Source organism: Argopecten irradians, chromosome 11, assembly GCF_041381155.1.
Source record: "Argopecten irradians isolate NY chromosome 11, Ai_NY, whole genome shotgun sequence".
NCBI classification, from domain to species: domain Eukaryota; kingdom Metazoa; phylum Mollusca; class Bivalvia; order Pectinida; family Pectinidae; genus Argopecten; species Argopecten irradians.
In genome coordinates this window covers 15,555,660-15,578,403 of record NC_091144.1, presented here as the reverse complement: position 1 = coordinate 15,578,403, position 22,744 = coordinate 15,555,660, and the positions used below count along the sequence as shown (strand labels likewise).

At 36.1% G+C, this 22,744-nt stretch overlaps 1 protein-coding gene across 2 annotated transcripts; it reads right to left on the bottom strand.

Moving 5' to 3' along the window:
- Positions 1–8,533: 8,533 nt before the first annotated feature.
- On the bottom strand, positions 8,534–21,890 carry LOC138334847 (uncharacterized). Of its 2 annotated transcripts, XM_069283617.1 has the most exons (9): positions 21,581–21,890; positions 20,936–21,001; positions 19,031–19,201; positions 17,252–17,402; positions 15,256–15,349; positions 13,932–14,109; positions 13,363–13,443; positions 12,745–12,867; positions 8,535–12,465 (listed from the first exon to the last, which is right to left on the bottom strand). In XM_069283617.1, the coding sequence occupies exons 3-9, from the start codon at positions 19,142–19,144 to the stop codon at positions 11,896–11,898; spliced, it is 1,311 nt and encodes a 436-aa protein (XP_069139718.1). In that variant the 5' UTR covers positions 19,145–19,201; positions 20,936–21,001; positions 21,581–21,890; the 3' UTR covers positions 8,535–11,895. The 2 variants fall into 2 exon arrangements, with proteins under 2 accessions (XP_069139720.1, XP_069139718.1); XM_069283619.1 differs by lacking the exons at positions 19,031–19,201; positions 20,936–21,001; positions 21,581–21,890 and adding an exon at positions 18,401–18,540 and having other exon boundaries at positions 8,534–12,465.
- Between the last annotated feature and the right edge of the window lie 854 nt (positions 21,891–22,744).

Here is a 22,744-nt window from a genome sequence, read left to right as displayed (position 1 = left end):
TTATATAAAATATGATTGTCCGTCCCAAATGATGTTTCACACCAAATATGGATGAAAGCCGTCCAAGGATGAAGGAGGAGTAGGTTTTTAAAGCTAAAATTAAGAAAATTTGACCTTTTGGGGCCCCAACCCTCAGCCCCTAGGGGTCGGACCAAGCTCATTTATACAAAATATGATTGTCCTTCCCCAATAATGTTTCACACCAAATATGGATGAAATCCATCCAAGGATGAAGGAGGAGTAGGATTTTAAAGCTTAAAATAAGAAAATTTGCCCTTTTGGGGCCCCACCTCTCAGCCCCTAGGGGTCGGACCAAGCTCATTGATATAAAATATGATTGTCCTTCCCCCATAATGTTTCACACCAAATATGGATGACATCCGCTTAGCGGTTAAGGAGGAGAAGGATTTTAAAGGAAAAAGTTCCTTTAAGTTCGGACGGCGGACGACGACGGACAAATCACGATGACTATAGGTCATCCTGACCCTTCCGGTCAGATGACCTAAAAGGGTGATAATCACCTGCGCGACACGTTCCTCCGTCTAAATAATTGTGTCTAATGCTTCGATAACTATTCCATATACACTGCTATCTTTTCCGTATACACTACCATATTCATTATACAAAAATACTGTATGTTTACCAGGTGAAGGTGTCATTTAGCATGTACATACCTCACTAGTCATCGCCAAATCACGCATCAACGTAAATTGATAGTTAGACACCAAAAGTAGTGTTGACCGTGTTTACTAATTGACACGTGTAATATATTAATCACGACAACTCTTTCAAAAGAGAAACTCTCAAACTGCTATTTTACATGTAGGATTCCCATCCCCACTTCGGAAACTGGTAATCACGTTCATGAGGTGTATTATTTGAATTGTATCTGCTGCCCCTACTGCATGATCGTAAAACGCGACTAAATTTAGGACCTTATCTTTTCTCATCTTCCTAGCTGATTTGATCTCCTAGACCTTACAGAACTTCAGAAAAGTTTACAATGCCGTCATTGCCAGGTAAGTAAGAACTAGGTATTGCATGGGTTTTGAAGTTGGAACCAATAAATGACCTTGACTTTCAGCCCTGAATAAAAGTGTTTTAGTGAAGATCTGCATGAAGTTTGATCAGCCGAAGAGAACTCTCATCTTAATCCATTTCATATTTCCAAATTCGTTCGGGCAAATGATAACGAGATCGAATGCGCCTTACCGTCATCTGACTTGCAGTGTTGTTAAAAATATATACCCCGGTATGTATATTTAAACTCTGGACCCCTGTGACCTTGAACGTATGAAGACTCTTGTCATTTTGGTTATTGTTGAGTCATTTAAAGTTTTGAACATATTTGACTCATGTGACCTTGAATATGGGTCAAGGTCATTCCTAGTATCTGACTTTATAGCCCATCCCCTGGACATCTTATATATGAAATATGAAGATCCTAGACCTTACAGAACTTCAGGAGAAAAGTTTTCAAGTTTATTGTTAAAAACAGGACCTTTAACATTTGACCCATACCGAAAACCGGAAGTTGCCATTTTTTGTAATATTAAACGTTAGAGGACATTAGAGGGGTCTTTTCTAATAGCAATTGCAGACTATAGTTGTCATTCAGTTCGACAATATATAATGTTAAAAATTTTGGCGCGAAATTTAGCAATGATCAAAGGATTGTTTTTCAAAATGGCATACAGCATTAACCGGAAGTGCTACCGAAAAATAAAAGACACCAAATTCATCAGAATGACATTCTGCATCGATATGTAAAAAGAAATTTCGCAAAATTCAAAAAATAAAAATTCGTGAACTTTGACCCCATCTTGGATTTTTGACTTAAAAATGTTGCGGTCACCCCATCATTTCATGCTATACAATATAACAATAAGGCCATTGACATACTCTTACCATTTTGAAGATCTTTTGGACACAAAAAAGTGTAGAATAATAATAATAAAAAACAGAACAAAAATAATAGGTCTTTTCACCACATTGGCCCTGCAGGTAGGGCGTTAGAATTGTACCTGCTGCCCCTATTGCATGATCGTAAAAGGCGACTAAATTTAGGATCTTATCTTTTCTCTTCTTCCTAACTGACTTTATCTTTCCTAATGCCTCACTTTTGGCCTTGAGTTGAGCGTTCGCCCCTGTGAGGAAGGCTCTGGGTTCTGTCCCCTGGCCGAGACACACCAAAGTCTATAAAAGTGGTAGTTTCTGCTCCTGCTTAGCGCTCAGCATACAGGGAGTGGGACGACTGGTTCGCCCGTTGTCAGTATAATGTGACCGGGTGGGGTGTGTTGCTTGGTGTCTTCGGCGGCATGCTTCAGTGATATAGCACTATAAAAAGGGCAACCAGTTCCACTATACAAGAAGACACAACATGAATATACCGCAGTCTCCCAAAACACGCACCTCGCACAACATACACGCAACACACCGCATACATGGGAGGCCGTCCTTACATGACCATAGCTGTTAATAGGACGTTAATTAATCAAACAAACAAACAATTTTCACCACATGGTGAAAAGCCCTAATAAATTAATCTTGTACATTGTTTAGTTCCTAGAATATACAATTGTGGAGACTACATCACAACGTGCATCGTCTGTTCGCGTTAAACTTTCAATAATATACCATGACTAACTGTATAAATATACATATCAATAAAATTCCATGTTATTTTTTTTACTGTGATGACTTCATGAGCTTAGCCACGTTTACAAGTGAAGTGAAGTATAAAAATATCAATCTGGGTAATATGGAATACGTCACGAACATATAATGCACATAAACTTAGGATTGGTATTTCTAATGTCATTTTCTCTTCTATGTGCTCCATATATAGGTATTTTATTGCAGAAGACTACATCACGCAATTAGCAGAGGTCGATATGTATACGACGAAACCGATAACCTGCAAATTAATCTTACGCTTTAAGAAGAAAAAACGGAATGTCACACCGAATCGAAAGTGGCTTAGCCTTTACACATTTGTTAACGTATATATAGAGCTACATCATGATCTGAAGATGTATGTAAAAGTCTCTGAGGACGGGTTTCTTATGTCACGAAGTTGTGTGAAACAGACAGAAAAGATATAAAATAACATTCCATGTTCTTCATACTCAGAAGTTTGAATTATTTGTTACCATGGTAGATTTATAATTAGCAGCTGTACCAAATATGATTATCACATACTTTTGTCCTTACATGACCTTGGCTGTTAATAGAACGTTAAAATGATTAAACAAACATTTCAGAACGGCCTCCCATATGTGTAATGCGTTGCAGTGCATGGATTGCACACTGATCTCAAATTACTAAATAGAATAGAAATTACCAAATGGAGTTACCCAAACACGAACCTCGTACTTCATACACAGTGCATATCGCATAAATGGGAGGCCGTCCTTACATGACCCTGGCTATTAATAGGACGTTAATAAAACAAACAAACTTATTACCAGAAACATATAAAATATCTAATATATGTTTTTGCCATTACCATCCAAAATAGTACGGCCAAAGCGAACTGACACGTTTATTTTTAGACGAATATGAATAATAGGAGCTTAAACCTACGAATTGCTTATTAAGGAATATAAATAGAAATGTATGTTACCATGGTATTCTTAAATTTAAAGATGCTTCATTGCTGACAAATGGTGTTTTTTCACTATCTAAAACAGGAGCAGACGATTTAGTATTTTTCCTCGGTTACAAAAATACTTACTTTACATCAGTACCACCATTGAAAAGGTCGAGCTTCTTATTTTACTTCAAGTTAAACATATGAAAAATAATTATTTGCATCCCGAAAAAAATCCGTGGCACTATATCCTATATGGAATGAAGTACTGATTGCGCATGCACCAAAGGCAAAATAAATTATTTTATATTATTATTTTCTGCGTGAATTAGAAGTATATATATGAACATCATTCATGCTCTGTCGGCGGTGGAGCATCTTTAACAAATCTTGTTTTTGTCCCTGTTCATCAATTTAGTATTTAAATGCTGATGACTTCGGTTGATGTTTATTAGATAACAAGGATACAGCGCAGACTTTATAAACAAACACTGATAACCAAATACATTATTCTCACCTATGATATCTCAATGTAAGTGATGTAAGTCATTATCAGCAAGGCTTCAGGACACACATTATTCTCACCTATGATATCTCAATGTAAGTGATGTAAGTCATTATCAACAAGGCTTCAGGACACACATTTCAGGACACACATTCTCACCTATGATATCTCAATGTAAGTGATGTAAGTCATTATCAACAAGGCTTCAGGACACACATTATTCTCACCTATGATATCTCAATGTAAGTGATGTAAGTCATTATCAACAAGGCTTCAGGACACACATTATTCTCACCTATGATATCTCAATGTAAGTGATGTAAGTCATTATCAACAAGGCTTCAGGACACACATTATTCTCACCTATGATATCTCAATGTAAGTGATGTAAGTCATTATCACAAAGGCTTCAGGACACACATTATTCTCACCTATGATATCTCAATGTAAGTGATGTAAGTCATTATCAACAAGGCTTCAGGACACACATTATTCTCACCTATGATATCTCAATGTAAGTGATGTAAGTCATTATCAGCAAGGCTTCAGGACACACATTATTCTCACCTATGATATCTCAATGTAAGTGATGTAAGTCATTATCAACAAGGCTTCAGGACACACATTATTCTCACCTATGATATCTCAATGTAAGTGATGTAAGTCATTATCAGCAAGGCTTCAGGACACACATTCTCACCTATAATATCTCAATGTAAGTGATGTAAGTCATTATCAACAAGGCTTCAGGACACACATTATTCTCACCTATGATATCTCAATGTAAGTGATGTAAGTCATTATCAACAAGGCTTCAGGACACACATTATTCTCACCTATGATATCTCAATGTAAGTGATGTAAGTCATTATCAACAAGGCTTCAGGACACACATTATTCTCACCTATGATATCTCAATGTAAGTGATGTAAGTCATTATCAGCAAGGCTTCAGGACACACATTATTCTCACCTATGATATCTCAATGTAAGTGATGTAAGTCATTATCAGCAAGGCTTCAGGACACACATTATTCTCACCTATGATATCTCAATGTAAGTGATGTAAGTCATTATCAAGTCAGGCGTCAACAAGGCTTCAGGACACACATTATTCTCACCTATGATATCTCAATGTAAGTGATGTAAGTCATTATCAGCAAGGCGTCAGGACACACATTATTCTCACCTATGATATCTCAATGTAAGTGATGCAAGTCATTATCAGCAAGGCTTCAGGACACAAATCCCGCTAAGTGCTTGTTGACATTTTCAAACTAAACTTGTAAATATACCGGCAACCGTATGCCTTTGAAATAGTAAGATTCATCAATCAGCCCCAACACTCTTAATCAGGAAACGGATGGGATGGAAGTATTACTAAAACAGATGGTGTCTTGTTTATGTTGTAATGCAAAGGAAATATTATTGTTAATTCCGATAAGAGCATGACGTGTGTTTAGGGCACTTACAGAGTTGAGAGAAGTATGATGTAATGCGAGAAATAATTGTGATAACAATAGCATTCTTCTTTTTGTCTAACAATCTATTTCATTTGGTAATGGTTTGTTTGGATTATTAGGTTAAATGTACAGTTAACAGTAAGGGTGATTGAAGGACGGTTACCTACGTGTGCTGTGTATTGCTGTGTGTATGTGTAAATGTCGGTATGCTTTGGAAAGCAGAGGTATATTCGTGTTGTGTCTTCTTGAAGTAGTTGAACTCACCCCGGCCGGTCACCATATACTGACAGCGGGCAAAACATTCACCCCACTTCCTTTAAGGACGTGTTCTTCTGAGGTTTCAATCCCGTTGAAGTCTCGTTTCGACAAAGATCAAAGAAGTTATAAGATTTTCAAATACTATTTATCAATATCTGTAGCAAGTTGCCATTTGCAAATTTTGTCAAAAAAATAATTGTAATTAAAAGGTAATTATAAACAGATTACCAATTTTATTGACATTATACAATGTCAGAAATATTCCAAACAGGACAGTTCAGTAATCAGCAGTGGTTATCAGACGTTAACGGAAGTAATTATAAATCTAAAGTGAAGTGCATTCAGGTCAAATATAAAGTCAAATATAAGTCGATAATGTCCATATTTCCATAAAATGTACATCGTACGTTTGAGAAGTTATCTTACCAATTTCAATTGCATTTACACATACATATGTATATTTTGTGTTCGTAGACAAACGGTTAGAACTTGCCGATAGATAATTCTACTTCAATTTAAAATATGTCGGTCCCTTTGCAGTCTGCATGTCATTGCAAACAGCCGACTTGAAGATGAAAGTGTTTTGCCTTGAGGCGGGAAAACTAATCACAAACAAATTCTTTGGTGTTAAAACGAATGTCTGGCTTATGCTCAAACATGTTCTGAAGACTACCTCGAACAGAAAGGGACTGTTAATGTAGATTCACAAATTGGTCTTGCTATTTCTATTGATCATGGGGTTCGAACATTTGTAAAGATTTGGAGATATTTTTATGTAAGTGCAAAGTAAATCATAGAAAATCATTACAGGACGGACACTACAAGCGGAATGGAATCTACTCAAAGTTGTTTTTGTCTAATGTTTTATTTATGTGCTTTTAAGGAGTAAGCCATCCATTAAAACCCCTTAACCCACTTTCCTGATATTATATAACCGATATGTAGAGTAATTGCGGGTGCTTACCGAACTCTTTTGCATTTTTCATTATGATGATTTTTACATTTAATATTGATTGAAGATTGTGGATTAAATATGCGAAATCCAGGTAATATTTCAATCTCTTAGGAAATTCTTTTTTGAGTTTAGTTCATGCAGTGAAAGTATTCGTTTCTTTGGAATCGAATTTGATAGTGATGCATAAGGCAAACCGCAGTGATGGTAAAAGAAATCCCAATCACATAGGTAGCTCGAATGGAACCATGTAGACAGCGTGCGACCGGGCCGATAAAATACAACATGACAATATTTCCAACATAAGAAAGCTCAAGACAAAACAAAGACGTCGAGAACACTCGGCTCTCAACACGCCTTTCCTTCATCCCAAACAGGGAAGGTTATACTTTAAATCACATTTGCAAAAGAGGACGTACAGTTTAAGTACCCAATCAACCAGGGGAAAATATTATGTTAGCATTATTTTGCCGATAAAAACATTCTAGAAAAGGCACGACGTTTGATGATTTTTAATCCACCTCGCCTGTTCTAATTAACTCTATGTGCTAGCATTATTTCAATGAACTATATCATGATAGTTAGGTAATAAAAATCTTTCAGGACGTCTTATGCTATAAGCTGATACAGACTTCATTTAATCCGCTAATTTATATTTTATAAAGACCTCCAGGTAGGGCGTTTGTATCTGCTGCCCTTATTGCATGACCGTAATGGCGACTAAATTTAGGATTTTCTCTTTTCTCTTCTTCCTAGCTGACTTTATCTTTCCAAATGCCTCCCTTGGCAACGCCTCACTTTTGACCTTGTGTTGAGCGTTCGCCCCTGTTAGGAAGGCTCTGGATTCTGTCCCCTAGATGAGACACACCAAAGTCTATACAAAGTGGTAGTTTCTGCTCCTGCTTAGCGCTCAGCACACAGGGAGTGGGACGACTGGCTCGCCCGTTGTCAGTATAATGTGACCGGGTGGGGTGTGTTGCTTGGTTGCTTCAGTGATATAGCACTATAAAAAGGCAACAGTTTCTCTATAAAAGTGGCATTTTGTGCTCCTTCTTGGCACTCGGCATACAAGGAGAAGGACGACTGGTTCCCCCGTTGTCAATATTTAAGTTGACCGGTTGGGGTGTGTTGCTTGGTATTTTCGGCGGCATACTTCAATGATATGGAACTATAAAAAGGGCAACAGATCCACTATACAAGAAAACATAACATGAATATACCACAGTCTCCCAAAACACGCACCTCGCACAACATACAGGCAACACGCTGCATACATGGGAGGCCGTCCTTACATGACCATAGCTGTTAATAAGACGTAAAAATAATCCAATAAACATACAAACACTAGCAATATTTGTAAATTGTTTTCCCAAACAGAAGCAAAACTATTGCTTTACTGAAATCATCTTTGAACATCATCTTTTGTTTTGTTTTGTGCAGCAATCACTTTACAGTCCTGCTTTTGAATTCTAATACTCTCCTATTTTCCCATCATTTTTATGTACATGTGTGTGTATATATATTGTTACTTTATTCCGTTTGAGCTTTATTGCAGGTACAAGGTTTTAAAACTTCTCATATGACCAAAATCAATAGTGCTTTAAATAACTATTAATTAAACGTTGGAACACGAATTCGTCATGAATTAGATATACAGGTCATCCACAATTCGCTTCATTTAACATGCATTATCTTGAAAGAAGTTCAGAATATTTTCGTTTACTAAACATAATGTTGAGAGCACAATTACGAATCGTTTATCTGAGAGGGTTGAAAACACGTGTAGGTAACTTCCTAGAGTTGGTATTGACCATGGACATCAGCACGTGTGTGTTTGTTATAAGGTCAGCCTGCGGTCCCAAATAAAGACCACATTACATAGTGGCAACAAACACCTGCGACCTTAGCCTATGATTATACGTATATCATGTGTTGGCTTTGGAGGTGACCGTTGATTTGATTCGTGGTAAGTTCTAATCAGTCTTCGGTGTGTTTTACAAGAAGTTACATTTATCTTCTACAATTTTGTCTGTTAGCCAAATCAATATATATTGAATCACATTGTATTGTCAATATTTTGCTTTCATTCCATAATTCTTTACTTTATAAATCTTCGGAGAAAACACGTATTAAAAGAGATCTTGACATTTAAATTTTCAAGTTTGCATCTCATGATCCTGTTGGGTCAAACACCATACATAGCAACAACATGGTCCCGTCTTGGCGATTGTTAGCATGTCAAATAACGAAATTCAGTCTAATACTAAAATTAGTTCAAGGGTTGTTGCATAACAAGACAAGTATTTCTTTGATTATTAAGGATAATATATTAACAATGGATGGCACTGTTACTCTGAGGTCAAGGACAATACTATAAAATGGTGCCGTATACATTGTATATACGGTGATTTTGTCTCAATAACAATTTTCAATATGTTTCAAGCTTTGTGATTGCTTAGGTGATATTCAGTACATAACTGGTAAATGACACTATCTTTGAAATCGATTGCACCTCAAGGGACTTCCAATCATTGGCGGACTGACAGTATCGTACAGACAGATCGGGTGCCTCATCAGATCGCTGTGACTGATCGCTTTGTTTACATCAAAGATGTCAATTTCAGTCTTCAAATTGGTGCGTGGGGATTGCGTCTCTTACTTACCTTCCAGTGTAGGTTACATACCTAACAATGCAGATTGACAGCTGAGTGGAAACTGTTATTTGTCAAAATGATGCAGTAGTGTTAGGATAGACAGCGATACACCAGCTGCAGCTGAATGCTATTAGAGTGGTCTAGAAAATCAACAAGTTGTCACTTACCTACACACCATGTACAAACAACATTCAAATGAGTGATACAAGTAGGCTGTTTACAAACAATAGTTGGCTACCGTTATCGCTTGAAAGCAAAATAATTGTTATCATCGTTAATTTAACAAACACAACATTTCGGAATACCTTGTTTCGCGTATACAATATTTTTCGTCTTCATTATTTTTAATATACATGTATTTGAATACATAAATGCGATTAATGGCTCTCACTGACAGTTGTTAATCCAATCATATTTTACAGTGATTTTCGAAACATTTTTATTCGCGCCCCAGCTCTCTTTCAATTGTTGTGAAAAGTTTGTCGCACAAGACCTCTCTTCTTACTTTCGATCAGGAGCCAAAGTAAAAGAATCACATCTGCTGGTTAATAAGCGTAAGGCTTCAAAAAGCTCCACCGGCGATACAGCAAAAACAATACTCATCATTTTAACAATAATTGGTGTTTAACTGTGTATAAATATGTCTATTTAACACAAAAATAGTTTGGAGAGGGCATATATAGGATTTACCTGCTGCCCGATCCAGAATTAAATCTTTAGATTTAATACAATATTTTGAAATAATTTATTTTGCCTTTGGTGCATGCGCAATCAGTACTCCATTCCACATTGGACATAGTGCCAGGGAATTTTTTCGGGATGCAATGGATTATTTTTGATATTCTTATCTTGAAGTAAAATTAGATGCTCAAACTTTTCAATGCTGGTAAAGGTGTAAAGAAGTAACGTTTGTACCTGAAAAATACTAAATCGTCTGCTCCTGTTTTCAATAAAGAAAAAAATACCATTCATCACAGGGGGGGGGGCATCTTTAACTTTGTTATATGCCACGTGTTTCCTGTATGAGTATCTGTGTTATCGAATGCTGTTGGATACGTAGGAGAGACTGACCATATCGATATGTCATATAATTTTGATTTCATTTTGAAGAAAAGAAGGTGCTATTTCATACACTCCTGTCGTCCTACATGTTGGTTGGTTGATTTTAACAATCGTGCTCATTTAAAGACGGGTTCCCGTGTATCCGTCGTGTTGTGTGTATTAGTGCTTAGTGTGTGTTTTGGGGGACTGTGGTATATTCGTGTTGCACAGGCTCTTGACGTCTTAATAATTATCTTATGTGTGCGTGAATTATTCAATAAACAATTGCAGAACATAATCGCTTTCTATTAAGAATCAAGCTAAAGTGTATTATAATGAATCTGTTTGTACAAAAGCAATATGTATCGTGAAATATTTAATAATTTAAGTTACATTTCCTGCTAATTTCACTGTTAACGATATATCGCTTAAACATTTGATATTTGAACATGGGGAACTTGACGACTCCCCATCAGCCTATAAGAGAGCCGAAATCTAGGGATCATATATTCCTGGTTGTGAATAAAGCGCCTTAAATCACCACCATGTTCAGTACCTTCGTGTTTTGTCGGAATTCCAAATCGTATCACGTGACTGACGTCAAAACGACCTGCACGTGGTGAGCCAGGTAACTAGTGTAAGGGCACATGTGTTTGTTTACGTTTTCCTTCTGGCTAATATGAGCAAATCATGCTGGTATATGTCCACAGTGAGTATTTGAAGCATTTAATTCACACATTGCCGTAAAATATCGTGTGCATCAAATATTGTAATGTGCAAGCATTTTTTTTTCTTTGTAGATCCAGTTCGTTTAGGTCGACCACATGGTTTGTTTAGAAAAACTGTTGTCATTTTCTCTTGATTTCACAACTTTCGTGTTCCTTCGATATTGTCGCGACGATTTTAGGAAGAGTTCGGGATGATTCGGCGTCTTTCGAACCTATTTATCATGTGTACACATTAAAATGATTTTTTACTTTTATAAAAAGAGGTAAAATTAGAAAGTTTAAATCTCAGACAGACCAAGAAAAATGTGTAGAACACGTGAACACTTTTCACTATGACAAAGAGAGCGAAAGTTATAGACCATACAACTTTAGATATTTCAGTTCTAAGCTTCATCGCAACTGGCGTTGCTCTGTCAGTAATGACAGTATCAGATAATGTGTTGTTCTGGGTTATTTATCAAAAAATATCAATGCTTATTTTATATTTACTTTTATAAAATATCCCGAAAATCAGAAAAAATAAAACCATATTCCATCGCTATGAGTGTCTGCAATATATTCATTATGATATTTAACTTTATAACCCAGTACTACATCTTTCTCACATCTACGTTATTTGTATTAATAATATTATTTACTATTGTACACATCAATCTGTTAAACGTCAACGATTATAATAATAATATACATGACACTGTAGCATTTAGGGCTTAGCTTTCGGCTTCTTCTTTCCCTTCCAAGTTGCCGTGAGAGTTTGGTCCTCGTCACGGGATACCCGTCCCGGACTGACCCGTGTAGGGCTCACGTTATCCAGGGGAAGTGGGGGAAGGTCCACGGACGGAGTACCCGAAAAATAGTTCGAACCCCACGGCGTTCCTCCAGCAAGACCGTGGTTAAGTTCTGAATCGTCCATATTTTCCTTTCCTTTGGGAGGAACACGATTTGTCTCCATCTCTATCACTCGGACATTCGGAATGCTTCGGTTTGGATCCAACGCATATGCAAATCCTTTTATAATAATTGGTCCATTGCTGTACATCAAAAGGGCAGGCCAAACAACAAAGTCAAACTGATCTCCATGAGCCGAGTAATACCGGAAGAGATTTGTGTCAAATTCTGACTTCCGGTTGACCTTGCAGACGAGCACCATCGGCGTTTCCTGTATGACCATGTACCACGTGATTTCTACGCATCGTTTTACATAGGCCAACACCTGTCTGTTATTGTGTAATGCCGGATCCATGAATTCAGGTAAAATCTGAGCAATGAAAGCCTGTAAACATCAGAAAAGTTTATATCACTTTCTTCATTTTCACGACTTTTCATATCGAATTTAGTTCTGCATTTACGTGTATTTGATAAATTAGAGATTCTTTATATCTTACTGTTTAGAATTGTGCAGAAGTATCACTCTTCATCTGTATTATTTATTGATACAGATTTTAGATTGTATCCACACAAAAAAAATCATTTGCTGATGCCACTTACATTATGTTTGCGTTAAAACATATTCATTGGTTTTTGTTTTGAAGTATTTAGACAAATGACCTACGTTTTGGATGGCTGGTATGCATTCCGTTGACGTTGACGTCCGATAATTGTGAACAATTCTAGTTGACTTCTGAGGCAATGTTGTTTTTCTTCCGATGAACTCTACTCGCGCTTCTTCAGTCCACTGTTTCAGAAAAAAAGAAAAAGAAAAAAGATTAATTAGCGATAAAGACTATGGACAAACTGCCCCGTTGTAAGTATTGGACTAGGAAGGGTTTACTCTTATGTTTTTTTTTGCAGCGTACTTTAGTACACCGTAGAGCATTTTTACGTTGTTTGTCCATAACATAAGACGATAACATACTATGGACAAGAATCTCCACCACCTCATAGAAACACTACGAATATACATTAGTCTCCCAATACGACGTTTTATACAGGCAACATAGCGCATGTATGACCGTCAACAATAGTTTATATAACGTTAGGCATGGTCAACCAAATCAACAAGAATAGTAGAAACCTTACTTGATCAAAGACATGCTCAATAACGAAAGCATTTGTTCATTTAAATGAGTTTCGTACTAGCGCACTATGACTAAACTGATACATATATGTACTTCTAGATAAATAACAATCGTAAAATAAGGGTCGGAATATTTCGTATTAAATGGCTTACCGTTGATAGTGGACAGTACATTTCTCCTTCCATATTCATCATCTGAGCTCTGGCGATATCGTCACAAAATGAGTAAGCAGCCTATATAACATACCATGGTCTAACAAAGTCAACCTAATATACAGTTACATAATGTGTCAAAACACCTGCATCAAAATGAGCACATCATTTAGTCAACAACAGAAAAGAGTATTGCTGATGATTATCTGAATTTACTGAATGCCTATCGTATTAATTGTTTCGGTTGCAAAATTATTTTCACAAAATCAAATAATTGGATAATCTGTTATTTGTTCTTGTGGCGCTTGTGCTCTCAAATGAACAGTAAACATGGACATGAAATCCATGGACCCTCGATAATCCGGTCACCGATAGACTGGAAACATCACACTCCGGGCGGAAAGCTTTGGAAACAAATTTGATTATTAAGTAAGTTTCCACACAAAATCCAGCAGACCGGGAAAATTTCTATCAGGGCGGTTTGGAATATGGACGCAAATGTCCGGATTATCGAGGGTCCACGGTATATTAGTTCTATAACTGAGTATTTTAAAAGCATTCACACTTACCCTCAATATCCGGAGCAGTGTGTCCAGCACCTTGTCCTCCCGGAGATTCATGGTATTGTCCAAGAACTTGAAGGCTCCTGTCCACTCGTTATCGTAAAGGTCCTCGTACCGTTCTCCGATCTGCTGAGCTCTGTTTGATTCCCTAGGGTCTAATACCCGTGTAGGCGTCGGATTAGCACTAGATAGAACAAAGACGTCTTCATGTAATGCGATGAATATCATTATTTGTTATTTTATTACATCAGTTGAGAAACGGGTACAAAGAATAGGCTGAAGATGTATTGTGCCTTTGGCAATGTACAAATGTATATGCATGTGTATATGTATAGTTACTTATCAAAGGCCTTTTTTATTGTTTGTTTTTGCAGTTTAGATTTGTTGATTCCAGCTGAAGTTCCTTTCTGGAAATATCTCCACAATAATTTATCACAAACGCTTTTTAAATTATTTCGATACTTTTCCAAAGTACTTTACCATAATCAAAGACAGTATTCAAACAGATAGGATTTTTTGATAATGTGAAGAAATTGTCATTTGCAAATCTATTTCGTACCCTACACAAAGAAATTTTCAGCAATTTAAAACATTTATGCAGACATAAAATAATAGGATACAAACATACCGTATCCTATAAAAGACGTCTTAACTAATTAACTGCAAAACATACAAATAAAAATCAATATAGATTTGTATAGATACTTACGGACGTACACAGAGAACTGGAAGGAAATACATAATATATACATTTATTGTAAGTACCTCTTTCATGAACAATAGAAATCTACACATGAACCAATTTTATTAACGCTCAGTTTTATATGTTACCAAATTTGTAAACTGACATGGCCGAGAACAGCATTCAAAATTTCGATATTTTATATATCGAAAATGTAGCCGAAATTTAGACGCTTTGCCAACAACTTTGTGATCATGATATGTAGTTATTTTTTCTCATGAGAAAAATAAAATTTTATCCCATACAATCTTTTTTATAAAATCAAAATTTACAATCTGTGTTTTAGTTCTTACTTGCTTTAATCTTTCCCCGATCTTTTAGATGCAGTCGTTGTTTATATTCTGTGAGGATCATTTATTCTAATGCATAACTTGTAGTTTGGCCCTAAATGACCTTAGTTGTCGATGGGCCGTAAAACTCAAACAAATTTGACCATAAGGTCCATATGACATTTTGAATTTATAAAACGTATTTCAAGGGTTGGCATTACTGTTGCTACATATACATGTAACATTTAGGTTTAATAAAATCGCTTTGTGAGCATTTCCATTGGCCGTAAAAGAGGTCCTTTGGCATGCTATGTTATACCTTCTGTGACTATTGGCGACCCTCAGCTGAGCCAGCTGATGGTCCTGTTTCGCGATATGTTCCTCCATATGTTGACATTGTCGAGCCCTGGCGTCTGAAGATAGATGCATAAAAAGCTATTATCGTTTCGTACTGAAACTCTTGATTTGGCCATACAACACGACAGTAAGTCTTGCATTTGCAGACGTCTGAATATGATACTTCGGTTCTTCATTACACCATATTTAACAACAAAACGCCCTTCATTTTTTGCGTCAAAAGAGGTGAACTTATGCTATACCCCGGCGTCCGTTCGTCCGTCCGTCAACAATCGACTTCTTCTCCATAACCTTTGGTCGGAATTCAACAAAAATTTTTAGCAGGTAGCATTCGTATTGGTTACTGACTGAAAATTGTACAAATGATGGGGCCTGAGGGGCGGCGCGAAAAGGGAATTCAAAATTTAACAAATCATGGGGTCAATTTGATTTTGATTTTTTAATTATTATAATAACTTAATTACATAATTACACAAAACGAAAAACCAGGTGAGCGATACTGGGCCTCTTGTTACAATAGATATGGATCATGATCTTTAAATTCGATTGCAAATTGATCGATGGTCCGAGAATTTTATTTAATGCGGTACTCGCGTTTTTCAAATTGTAAAAGGACAATTTAATATGTTAAAAATCAATTACCTAAACGTGATGGCATGCATTAAGCATCGAAAGTAGCAGAATAATGAAGCACAGATTTAGATATTATTCGTTAAACAAAAAATACAATCTTCCTTGGATAGGAATTGCAGTAATTAGACAAGAATACATGTATATAAACATTATTTAACGTTTTCAGGATCTGCTCTGGTGAGGTTTCAGTCTCGTTGAAGTCTCGTTTCAACATTAATCAAAGAGTTTTTGTTATTTTCAAAAACTAATTGTCTCAATTTGTAGCAAGTTACAATATATAAAAGACGTCAAAATTAGACTTCTATTGCATGTAGAATTTGTTGTACACCATTTTAAAGAAATGACTAATTCGGCGACCAATTTGAATAGGTGCATTTCTTATATTTTCTATTACACTTTGTAGAGAGGTGAAATTTCACTAGTTTTTAACTTCAATATATTTACTTTACTCGCCGGTGCGACAACATTTTAAGCTATAGCAAGTTATTTTTTGCTGTGATTCTTGTTTAAGGTTCACCGAGATGAAAATAATTTAGAGTGTGATGGGATCTTAACCTAATGATTTTACATTATAGCAAAGATAAAGATAAAGTGATTTTAATTTTAAGCAGGAAATGCTGAAAAATAACATATTTAATATCCGGACTAAAGTTCAAGCACACTGATCCCCTATTTTTATGATCGTTTTACAAGCAGCAACTTTTTTTCTTTCAAGCTGCAAATTCTTTAGAAAAAGATAGTGGACAGAACTATTTTCTATAAAGAATTGAATCTGCAAAAAATCGTAAAAACTTATTTTCATCTTCAAAATTTCAGGGTAGGGGTAACATATACAGCTATTCTGAACAAAAACAATGGGTTGATTGTCTGACATTATTAATAAATACACAGGTTTTGTCAATTTTGCGAATACTCAAACTTATCAGTCAATTTATTTGTAAATTATTGCTTTAGTTTGTCGTGTGTGTATGGCTGTATGCTCAAAACATTGAAATTCCGGATTAATAAAATTAATAAAATGATTAATAAAAGCTCAAAGCAAGCACATCACCATATTATTTTATTGGTATGAATTCCTTATTCCAAAAATCTATATCAGACAAAAAAAGTTAGTCATCACAAAAGTTTTTTTCGCTAGTTCGCGGGCCATTGGTATCGCGAAAACTTGATCCTCGAAATATTTAAGAAATGGTTAAATTATCAATGTACCCTTGTAAATTTTTAAATCACAAAAATTAAATTTTCTCGTTTTCAGTTACAATCTAAATACATTGTGAAAGACTAAGCGACATATTGAAGCAAAAGAGTCTAAGAGATCTGAATACCTAATTCCTGTGTAAGACGATCGATTGTCTCCTTGTCGTCGGTGAATGGAACGGTGGGGTAGGGGATATCCTTCTTACATTTGGGACACTTGTACAGATCCCCTGGTTTATGGCTCCTATGTTTATCATCTTGTGCCTGTTTCAATGCTACCTGAAAGTGTTAGATATAAGGACATTGCTATTTAGATATTAGTGAATACGTTTGTCTAGAGAGGAAGGGTTTCTCATAGAATACGTGACAATATTAGCTAAAGTGTTTACATTCTCTTAACTGTACTGGAATCTGCATTAGTTTCATGTTTCGCACTGGAAATTTTAATAAGATAAACATCATTGGTGTATGAAACAGATCACAAGGTATACATTTCAGAATATAATGTAGACAACACATATACATAAGTGGGGTCTTCCCCGAACACCAACTCTGGGTAGGGTAGGGTGTTTACATGGGGATTAAGGTGTGATGATAGGAAATTATAGTCTATCGCAGAATTGTTCTGATCACAGGTAAATCTCTGGTTAATCAACTCATCTGATAGGTGATCAGTAAATCATTAGCTGTGAATTATTGCCAAGCTGTTTTAGAATGGTGTATAAAACAGTGGCATATTGCAGAAAAAAATCACATTTGCTCTGATATTTGAATGGTCAACAATGTACTCGAATTATCAACTTATCTTTGTATTTGTAGGCTTTGTCTGAGTCTATACATTTTTGTGCTATTTTTCAGCTTTATAAATGTAATTATTTATTAGAAACAGGACTTTTTGGAGATGCTCTATTTCCGGCTGTTCAGCCTACCTCTCAACACAGTCACCCTCATTACGAGAAGATAACCCAGTCATCCTCATTAACAGTAGATAATTAAGTCACTGCTCTACTTCCGGCTGTTCAACCTCCCTCTCAACACACCTGCCCCACAGGGGGCCAACTCAATGAAAATGGATGTTGTCATACATTTTTTTGTATTTGGTGGATGGACTGATGAGTATATATGACAGTCATGTGATTTTTTTTCGAAAAATACGAGATTTGTAAAATTATTAAAAAATCGGGATATTTACTATGAAACAGAGAAAGGGACGACAGTCGCCATATTGGAATTTTTACCCCCACCTCGATAAAGTTAATTTTTTTACAATAGTATACCTTTTTTCCTAGAGTCATAGTCACGCATCAGTCCTCCGATAATCCATAATCACACACATACCATGCAAATGCATATAAACGATATCTATATAGTCGAACGCAATATTCTAATCCAAAATTACCGGCGCTTTCTGACTTGTGACATCAAGCAAAGTCCTAATAAAGAACGATTAGAGTGACTTCCCCTGCAGTGTAATTCAATGGGTTTAGTCAGAGATATTCCGATACGCTTGTTTTCTCGGAAAATTTGAATATAAAAACGTATCGGAATATCTCTGACTATCTCTGGTCCACGCACCATCATACAGATGTTCACAAAGACATGCAGAACATGAACGACATCAGCCGGATACAGAAAGATGCTGGAGCTCCAACCTAACCCCGCAAGAAGAAGTATGTAAACATCGACAGAGACTGGAACCATAGACTTGATCACATACGCCGACTCAGCATCACAGCTGCTGCATGTTGGTTAAATTTGCTAGAAATATTTTGCATATCATAACACCCTTTGTATTTACCAGAGTTGGTGTTCGGGGAATGAACCACATAAATAATTGGTATTACCATCGTTATTCCTATTTTTCTCATTTTGTCACTTGCGATAGTTAGTGTGATTGGGAAACTTACCTTTATGTTTTCATAATCAGCGGAAGACTTCTTGATTAGGTCTGTGGTAATTGGTTTGTTCTCCTTCAAATACTGGAATACCTCGTCCAGGTTTGAAGTATTTATAGAAGCCATGACGCTACAGGTGGGGTGCTTACATAGCTTGATTCTCTTACCACATTGCCCTCCTTTCTAAAATATGGCAATCAAACATTCGTTTATAAGAAGTCATTACCATATAACATATACGTTATCCCAAAAAGCGATATATTTTTGGCAAAATCGTACATAAGTTACCGCAAGTAATACTTATGTTGGGATAGTTTATGGGTATCCTTCTAATTTAAAGGATGGTTTAGATAATATCTTATAAAGTACGTAAGATACGTCAGCTTCAACGTATAATTAGCATCATGCATGAATTACCCTAATTACTGCCCTGCAGTTAGGGGCGTTTGACATGTACCTGCTTCCCCTATATGCATGACTATAAAAGGCGACTAAAAGAGGGTATCACTTTGAGCCATTTTACGGCCACTCAGTGATAAGCACAATATTTTGCATATTTAATGCTATTCAGAATATTCGATTTTTTTCTGCGCTCATGGTAATTTCAGAGGTCAAATGGTGAATTCACAATTTCATAGTTTAAGTCCTAATTAAAGAAATATTGGAATAGAAATAACATTTTTTGCAGTTTTTGCCTGTAAATATTGGGTTTGTGAAACGGCCCAAAGTGATACCCTTCCTTAAGAATATTATTTTGCTCTATTTCTGTCTCTCTCTACACCGTATCACTTTTGGTCTTCTGTTGTGGGTTCTTGTCTAATGGCCGAGACACACCATAGTATAAAGTTTGGTAGTTTCTGGTCTTGCTGCGCCTGGCTGTTAATAGGACGTAAACATAATAAACCATACCAAAGATTAGCGTTCAGAATAAATGTAGTGTGGCTACTGGTTTGTCCGTCATCAGTATGATGTGATCAGGTAAGGTGTGTTGTTTGTTCAGTGGCATGATTCAGTGAGATATCACTATAAATCCAGGGTCATTTAGTGACGTCCTCCCGTGTATGTGGTGTGTGAAGTGCGAAGTTTGTGTTTTGGAAGGCTGCGGTATATTCGTGTTGTGTCTTCTTGAATAGTGGAACTGTTGCTATTTTTATTGGGCTATATGACTCGGTCTTGTATAGTGGAACTTGCTATTTTTATAGTGCTATATCACTGAAGTAGGCCGCCGATGACACCAAGCAACACATCTCACCCGGTCACATTATACTGACAACGGGCAAACCAGTCGTCCCACTCCCGGTATGCTGAACGCTAAGCAGGAGTAAAAACTGCCACATTTGTACACTATGTTGTGTTTCGGCCAGGGGACAGAACCCATGCAGAGCCTTCCTCACAGGGGCGAGCGTTCCACTGAATGCCAAAAGCGAGGTGGTGCGACACATCGCAAACATGCGTGGGAGACCGTCCTTACATGACACTGGCTGTTAATAGAACGTTTATTAATCAAACAAACAATATATTACCTAAATGTTAAAGTTACTATATGTTGAGGTTAGCAAAGACACACATCAAAATGGACAATGGGAGAAAACTCTTACTACAATCCAGTAAACGCAACATTGGTTTCTATATATAGTTTACACAAAATTTTGTAATTGACAGTATATTAACCTTGAACGGTACAAGTAAGTGATAACATATGAACAATAAGGACATACAAAATTAACAGGTAACGTTATTGTAAAGTGTAAGATCACTAATTATTTTAGGCGATAAACGTACTTGAGTTTCTATCAACTATGTACGTAGCATACATGTAATTGTTCAGCTTTACATCCTTATATTATTGTTTTTAAGATTTTCTTTTTAAAGTACGTACAGTTTTGTTTTATTTTTCGGACTAGTGCGAATACTTACTTGAAGCCTCGGAAAAGACGTTCTCTAAACTGCCATTAGTAATTCCCTCCCCTTCAAGAATGTCGCCTGAACAGACATAAAAGATATAACGCCATCTTACTAGATGTATATAATATAAATCCTTGTGTCTGTTAACCTTGGTGACATGACGTCACACATTCATGTGTAAAATGTTGGGCATTTTACCCTCTACCTCACTCTGTGAATATGTTTTGGCATTCAGCGTACCAAAAGTATATGTAATACGTCAAACACTGGTGAATAGAGAAACCTCTAAAAGGACAAGTCAATGGTGAAGTATATATAAAAATCCATCGATAGAGATCCTATAGAAAGAGTTGAATACACACGAGCATTTTCATGGTGAATGGAAAACTCCATTTAATATCTAACGTTCACCATCGTGCTGTTGATTTTGTATCGTTTAGAATGACATATTAAATAGTTTCCTATAGAGTAAAATGTCATATGCATATTTGTATATATGTGTGACAGATCCAACAATTGCAACTACTTATTAAAAACAAAAGATTATAAATCAAAATGTTAGATCTGTGCAATTGCTTAATATTTTTTCACCCACATGTTATTCTGTAATGTGTGGCTGGTGATAAAATTATAGAAATATTTCGGATGTCCACTCACCTGTGCAATGGGTTACAGATTCTTTGATTTTCCTATGATCTCCATTGACTCTCCAAAACTACAGGTTTGATAGTATCACTGTGTGGGGATGTTATTTACTGTACTTACGTCTAACCCCGACACACGATCTCTATCCAGTGACACTTAACGTTGTCACAAAGCTTTTCCGGTATTACCCACCTGTCAAAGAACCGAGTCAAATTTTTATTATGCACATCGATTCCTTTGGTGTCCTAAAATAAACTGTGTTTTGCTAAGTTAGATGAATACGTGTATTTCAAATATAAGCACAGCCGAAATCTTGTCAGCTTTCATTCTTTTGTGACATTTAATAAAATGAATTTTATTCCCAATTTTTTTTTCAAGCTCAAGTAAAATAGAAAGTGATGTTATAAACGTACTAGTATTCTACCTAATTAACGGCGAAATGTCAAATAAAATTGAAAATAAATAATAACTTACCTGTCTGTCGAAAGGACAGAGAGTTGACCATGCTTACCTGTGTAGGACAATTGTCATCAAGTCGTTAAATGTCACTGAAAGCCTCTCTATTGGTAATACATGGCGTTATTGATATAAACCGTATGAAATTTAATTTCTTTGTGAATAACGACAACTACATTATCAACTACTCTCAAAAACCATGAACAGTCCTGATTGCTTTGTGATATTTTAGTTTAAATGGCTCTGATCATATTGAAGTAATCAATTACTGACAAGTACTTTGATAATCATGCTATTTTTACTCGGTTGGTTGTAATAGTAAAAAAAATTAAGAATTTCAAAACGGGTAAATTTTGGTACATTTTCAGGTGAAGTTTAGTGAACTTTTCAAAGCATTCACCGAATTAGTACTGATCACAGTGTACACGTTCATATCTAAAGACAAGCTTCAGTGACATATCGCTATAAATAGGACAATCATTTCACTACTACACAACACGAATAGACCACGGTCTCTCATACAGTAAAAACAGACATTTACACATGGGAGACCGTTATTATAAAAGTGATCTTATCTGGTACGGACCTGTTCTGGTGAGGTTTCAGTCTCGTTGAAGTCTTGTTTCAATATTAATCCAAGAGCTTTTGTGATTTTCAAAAACTAATTGTCTCAATTTGTAGCAAGTAGCAATATAGAAAATACCGTAACGTCAAAAAAAT

Coding starts and splice junctions, on each gene's coding strand:
- LOC138334847 (XM_069283617.1), bottom strand. CDS start 19,144: ATGGCTTCTATAAATACTTCAAACCTGGACGAGGTATTCCAGTATTTG. Junction 13,444..13,931: donor CACTGCTCCGGATATTGAGG/GTAAGTGTGAAT, acceptor TATGTTATATAG/GCTGCTTACTCATTTTGTGA. Junction 12,466..12,744: donor GCATACCAGCCATCCAAAAC/GTAGGTCATTTG, acceptor TGATGTTTACAG/GCTTTCATTGCTCAGATTTT.